Raw genomic sequence first — 6,805 nt, forward strand, 5'->3', positions numbered from 1 at the left:
GTGTCTATAGATCCGCAAATAGGGAAAACAAAAAAGGAAAAGAAGTAGTTGAAATCCCTTTATTACAAACCCCAAATGTGTTTGAGACTGAGGACCCGAATATGCCTGAGGATGAGGAGAGCTTGAGTGGTTCTGCAAGTTCAAAAGAACATGATCATGAACCTCATGTCGAACCTCATGAAGACTCACCATAGGAAGTAAGGAGATCCACATGAGAGAGATGACAACCTGATAGGTATAGCTATTCACTAGAAAGGTTTAATTACTCAATGTTGAATGTTAATTGTGCCTATGTTTTGCTTATTGATGTTGATGAGCCTAGGACTATGAACAAAGAAATTAATATTCTAGATTTAGATTCTTGGTTGGAAGGCATAAAAGATGAAATGAAGTCATTGGAGAAAAATGGAACCTGGGATCTGGTACCCTTGCCTAAAGGTAGAAAGCCTGTGGGCTGTAAGTGGGTATTTAAGAAGAAGTATGGTCTAGATGGAAGAATTGACAAGTTCAAGGCAAGATTGGTTGCAAAGGGGTATTCTCAAAAAGAAGGGATTGACTATGGAGAAATGTTTTCTCCTGTAGCTAAGCTAACATCCATTAGATTTATGTTGTCACTTGCTGCATCACATGATTTTGAAATTGAGCAGATGGATGTGAAAACAACGTTTCTACATGGCGATCTTGAAGAGGAAATATATATGTCCCATCCGGAGTATTTTCTCGAGAAAAGTAAAGAGCACTTGGTCTGTAAGCTTAAGAAGTCTCTTTATGGCTTGAAACAATCACCCAGAATGTGGTATCAGAAGTACGATTCATATGTTTTATCTTTGGGTTTTATGAGGTCTAAATCAGATCATTGTGTGTACTATAAAATTGAAGATAATCAGATACTTATTATTGTACTAAATGTAGATGATATGTTGTTTATAGGCAATAATAAAGGAATGGTCTCAGATTTAAAATCCTAGTTGTCCTTGAAATTTGAGATGAAAGATTTGGGGGCAGCTAAATTTATTCTGGGGATTGAAATCAGGAGAGATAGGGCTAGTAGGAAATTTTGGCTCAGCTAGAGAAAATATATTACCAATATTCTTGAGCAGTTCTATATGACTGATTCCAAGAAGCAACTACTTCCAGTTTTACAGGGAACGAAGTTGTTAGCTAATGACAATCCAAAGTCTCCGGATGAGGTTGAAGACATGAAGCGGGTACCTTGTGCGAGTGTTGTTGGCAGTCTCATGTATGCAATGGTCAGTACAAGACTAGACATTGCCCAAGCAGTGGGAGTATTAAGTCAGTTTATGGTAAATCTGGGCAAGCTGCATTGGGATGTCATGAAAAGAGTGCTTAAATATTTGAAGGGTATGACACAGTACACTTTGTGCTATCAAGGTAACTCAACTAGATCAAGTAGATCTTTTAGCATTCAAGGTTATGTAGATGCTGATTGGTAGGGGACGTTGACAGAAGAAAATCCACTAGTGGATATGTGCTCACGGTGAATGGTGGTGCCATAAGTTGGATGACCAAATGATAGAGTGTAACTGCATTATCTACAACTGAGGTGGAGTACATGGCATCTACTCATGCGTGTCAAGAAGCTATTTGGCTTAAGCACTTGTATTCTGATGTTTGTTTTGATGCAAGACAAATTACTATCTTATGTGACAGATAGAGTGTAATTTGTTTGGTGAAGAATCCTACTTACCATGCCAAAACAAAACACATTGATGTGCAATATCACTTTGTATGTGACATGGTTGAAGATAGGAAGGTGAAGCTAGAAAAGGTTGGCAATGAGGAGAATATTGTAGATGCATTGACAAAGCAGGTGAGCATAGTTAAATTTATATGGTGTGCAAGCTCCATGGGACTTAGAGCCCCTGACTCTTATTAGTCTTGTTGAGTAACTCCGCGGATATCTGTACGTACCTTGGCAAGTGGGAGATTGTTGAAGTACGTACGTACCGTACTGTTGTTGCCTCATGTGTACCATACAATTGTTGCCTCGTACGTACTGAGTTAACCCGTATGGTAGTTGCCAATGCTGATTCGTACGGTGCTTCTGCAAGTGGGAGATTGTTGAAGTACATACGGACCGTACTGTTGTTGCCTCATGTGTACCATACGGTTGTTGCCTTGTATGTACTGAGTTAACCCATATGGTAGTTGCCAATGCTGATCTGTACGGTGGTTCTAGTAGTTGCCAATGTTGATCCGTATGGTGGTTCCGGTAGTTGCAAATGCTGACCCATACGGTGGTTATAGTAGTTGCCTATCCTGATCCATAAGGTGGTTCTGGTGGTTGCCCAATGCTGACCCGTACGGTGGTTCCAATGGCATACAATGACCGCTGTGTAGCATCCATCATATGGTGGTGTCCATACATAGTTTGATGACTGCCAGATGGATGGACAAGTGACAAGGCTAAGTTAGTTGACCGTTTGTGAAGTGACAGTTGCAGTATCAGATTTCATAATGGATTTAAGTGTGTATAAACTGCTACAAGTTTCATTGGGAATGATAGTGTGATAGAAATTGGGGTTGATTGTAGCACAATCTAAGCCTGTGCAAAAAGTTCGTTGTCAATTGTATGTAACTTTGTTTACTGTAATACAAGGGAGATGCTTGGCTTTTGGGTGTGTGGGTTTTTCCCGAAAGGGTTTCCCACGGTAAAAATCTCTATTTATATGTGCATGGTTTTTATATTTTCTCTATTCTTCTGTTTAAGTCATCTCGAGATTATGCAATTCAGGAAGTAGATAGATATTGTTGCTTACATCCTCTGCAAATTGGCATTAGGAGAGCACTTCCGCACCTTAGCTTTCCTTACAGGGATTGTCGTCAAGTATTCACATCTGTTGAGTAGGAATTCCTCCAAAGATTGAAGGCCATAAATTTCATCTGGAATAACAGATAGAAATTCACAGCTGTTCATATTGAGGCAGAGCAGGTGTTTGAGATGACCTACTAATGGAGGTAAAGTAACCATCAGACAAGACTCTCGGTCCAGTTTCGCTAACAATGACAGGCTGCCAATAGAGTGAGGCAAATCGCTTACGCTGAAGACATCTTTAAGTTCAAATATTTTGAGACGCCTGAGACGTTCAAGGACATCTGGAAGCTTGTTAAGACTTGAGCAGTAAGAAAGAAATAGTTTTTGCAGACAAGATAGCTTTAAAATACTGCTTGGAAGCTGTTCTAGTTTTTCGCACCGAGAGAGATTCAAATACTGAAGGTTTTGCAGACAACCTATGGAATAAGATAAAGCCTTTAGAGAAGAGCATTCTGCTAAGCCTAAATGTTTCAGTTCCAAGAGGCTACCTACGCAATTTGGTAGTTTCTCTAACCTAGAACAACATGAGAGTTCTAAGACGTGCCTGAAACCCAAGAGAATCTGGTAGTTCGGTGATCAGGGAACACCCTGTCCAATCTAACTTGAACAAAGATTTATGATTTGAGAGAGCAGGAAGCCTTTATAAATTTGGACACCACTTAACCCGAAGAACTCTCAGATTTTTGTGCATCTGCGAGACATACGTATTTATTGATAAATACTTACAGGTAAATTTAAGTCATAAATTCATTCAAGCTCTTATGCAGTTCAGAGGAAATCATGTGGCTACTTACTTTCCGATGTGATTGTTCATTCCACAACTGCTTGACAGAGAATCGTAAGTCGCTCCCATGGGAAATGCTTCTGGAACTCAGATCAAGATTAGCTAGCTGGTGAAGGTTCCATTGCTGCGGCAAGACTTCCAGTGAACACCGCTTCCAGTCTAACCATTTCAAATCCGGTGATAATTTGCTTCTATCACTTTCCTTTAGTACGGTATCCCTGAAACAAAGGTACCGCAGACAATTCATTGAAGCTAAACTATTCTTTTTCAATCTGGTTCTGGTTCCATCTCCTTCTGGTGCGTGTAGGAGATACTTGATATTCTCGGTACCCTAACAAGGAGAAATACAACATTTATGATATATGATAATCGCATTCATTCCCTCCATTTTTCAAATTTGAAGTAAATTTATTTAAGAAAAAATTTCTTACCCGTTTCTCATTAATTACTTTTTCCACATCCTGCTGCTTCCACAGTCTGCTTCGCTTGCCGAGGTTTCCTAAAGATTCATCTACCACTATACGTCTTCCTAAATCTCGTAAAAGATCATGCATTCTGAACTTATTGTCAATATCAATCTTTATGAGTAATTTGTGCTGAAGATTGCGGAGGGCTATGCCTACATCTAAGCCCAATTCTTCCCAGAAGATAGATGGCTCTTCTATGTCTTGGCCAATGAACAAGCATGCAATGTCTAGGAATATCTCTTTCTCCGATGGAAGAAGAGAGTCATAACTGATCTTCAAGGGTTCAAATATATCTGGATCATTGAGATTCTCAAGCATTCTAAGTGCTTCTATCCAGCATTTATCACCGGTCTCTCTGCCAGATAAAAATCCACCTAGAACTTCTAATGTAAGCGGAATCCCACCAGAAGCCTTGATAATCTTAGTGGTTAGGTTTTGGAAAGAGTCATATGGATTTGCTTGCTTAAATGCATGCCAACAAAATAACTCTAAAGCTTCATCCTCCCGAAGACCTTGCAATTCATAAATGTTTTCAGGGGGCATCCTCAAGTTTAGGATATGGCGGTCAGGAGTGGTTACAATTACTCTGCTACCAGGTCCACAGCAATCTAACATAAAACTGTCGAATTGCCTCTAATGGTCAAAATTATCTATCACTACAAGTGAACGTGTGGAACTTAAATGAAACTCCAGAAGTGATTTGCCATGTTTTATGGTGCTAAGTTTGTTATTAGTGATGTTATTGGAGCCTCCGGTGGCTTGGTCACCATGTGGGACCCCTCCCATTTTTCTAGAAGTTTTCTCTCCTCTTAGGCCAACCTTTTGGTCTCTGAACTCTCTTCCCCGATAGACTCTTCCATTCTTGTTAATGTTTATGCCCTTAATGTCAGATTTGGTAGATTAAAGCTCTGGAATGACATAACTTCTCTAATACAAAATAATGTCAATGCCCACTGGTTGATTGCGGTTGATTTCAACTATCTTTTGATTCTCTCTGAGGAGTTGGGAGGCCTTCCAGAATACTCTGATAGCATGATTGGTCTAGTTGACTTTATTGGCAAGAATGGGTTAATGGATGTGGAACTATCGGGGCAAAAATTCACTTGGTCCAATCTTAGGAAGGGAAAGGATCTTATTCAGGTCAGACTTGACAAATTTCTCATCTCGGGCAACTCGGGAATTGATCCAGCCTTGAAGCTCACTACCCTCCCCAGAACGGTCTCTGACCACAACCCCTTGCTCCTTTGGAATAGCACAAATGCTGCAAGGATGAAGCATCCTTTTTTATATGAAATTATGTGGAACTCTCATCCAGAGTTCAAGGATTGCATTAAAAGATGGTGGAGCACCAACATACCTGGTACTCCTATGTTCAAGATTGACCAAAAGCCCAACTTGGTCAAAAGAAACGTCTGGGGCTGGAACAAATACACCTTCGGGGATATCTTCAAGCAAAAAAAGGAGCTCAACAACAAACTGACTATTATTCAAGAGTGTATTGACCAAGGTGACTCCCTTGAAGCCACCCATATGGAAGAGGCTGCCCTCCGAAGAAAATGGAAGGAAAATTCCCACAAAGAGGAAATATAATGGAAACAAAAATCCAGGGTTCAATGGCTCAAAGAGGGTGATAAAAATACGACTTTCTTCCACAGATCTGCTTCTATCCACAGGCGTAGAAACCACATCTCTTCCCTCATGGATGACAACAATCAGGTGGTCAACGATGTTGATAGTTTGAGGAGATTGACTACCAATTATTTTGCCACTCTATTTAGGGACAATGACGACCGGGGGGGCCCTTTTGGGGAGGACCTTCTTAATTGCCTCCCACCACCCCTCTCAGAGGAAGATAACAACCTTATCTTGGTCCCTATTTCTGAAGAGGAAGTCAAGTCTACGGTATTTTCTATGGGCCCCTCCAAAGCCTCGGGTCCTGATGGTTTCGCCCCAGCTTTTTTTCAAGATTTCTGGGATGTGGTGGACCCTGATATTGTTCTGGCTACTAGAGATTTTTCAGATCAGGAAGGCTCCTTAACAAACTCAATCACACCTTCATTGATCTTGTCCCTAAAACTCATGAGGCATCTACTCTCAAGGACTTCTGCCCTATCAGTCTCTGCAACACTATTTATAAAATCTTCAACAAAGTTCTTGTCAATAGGCTCAAACCTTTCTTGGATCCTTTGATTGGACCCTCCTAGAAGGGTTTTTTTCCTGGTCGACAGATTCTTGATGCGGTCATCTCTACTCATAAGATTATCCACTCCATGGATAAGTGTCATTAGTCTTGGATGGTTCTTAAGCTAGACATCTCCAAGGCTTATGACAGGGTCAACTTGAACTTCCTTTTCAAAGTTCTCAAAGCTATGGGGTTTGGAGACAACCTCATCAAACTTATTGGGGAATGCATATCTACTGTCACCTACGTTGTGCTGCTAGAAGGGAACCCCCTGGAGAAGTTCAGGGCCTCCAAAGGGTTTCGGCAAGGGGATCCTCTATCCCCTTACCTCTTCATCATCCTTTCTGAAATGTTAGCCTCTAACTTGAACCATTTGGTTCTCAAGGGTGCTCTTCTGGGCATGAAACCTACCTCTACGACACCCCCCAATGTTCTACAATAGTTTGTTGATGACACGATCCTTTTTAGTATCTCCTCTATTTGGGAAGCTAAGGCTTGGAAATCCTTTCTAAATGCCTATGCTTTGGCATCTGGCC

General features: G+C 40.8%; 1 protein-coding gene across 1 annotated transcript; it reads right to left on the reverse strand.

Annotated features, from left to right (window-relative positions):
- Window positions 1-2,924: 2,924 nt before the first annotated feature.
- Window positions 2,925-5,617, reverse strand: LOC131067119 (disease resistance protein L6-like). The gene is made up of 5 exons (XM_058002050.1): window positions 5,445-5,617; window positions 5,235-5,348; window positions 4,052-4,706; window positions 3,631-3,951; window positions 2,925-3,032 (listed from the first exon to the last, which is right to left on the reverse strand). The coding sequence occupies exons 1-5, from the start codon at window positions 5,615-5,617 to the stop codon at window positions 2,925-2,927; spliced, it is 1,371 nt and encodes a 456-aa protein (XP_057858033.1).
- Between the last annotated feature and the right edge of the window lie 1,188 nt (window positions 5,618-6,805).

The sequence above is a fragment of the Cryptomeria japonica genome, chromosome 7 (assembly GCF_030272615.1).
Source record: "Cryptomeria japonica chromosome 7, Sugi_1.0, whole genome shotgun sequence".
Classification (NCBI taxonomy): Eukaryota; Viridiplantae; Streptophyta; class Pinopsida; order Cupressales; family Cupressaceae; genus Cryptomeria; species Cryptomeria japonica.

Bases quoted from the DNA above. Each gene is read 5' to 3' on its own strand.
- LOC131067119 (XM_058002050.1), bottom strand. From the start codon at position 5,617: ATGGGTGGCTTCAAGGGAGTCACCTTGGTCAATACACTCTTGAATAAT. The intron at 5,349-5,444 runs GTATGTTGGTGC...TCATCCTTGCAG, and splicing joins CTTGAACATAGGAGTACCAG to CATTTGTGCTATTCCAAAGG. The intron at 4,707-5,234 runs GTCTGACCTGAA...GCAATTCGACAG, and splicing joins CGAGATGAGAAATTTGTCAA to TTTTATGTTAGATTGCTGTG.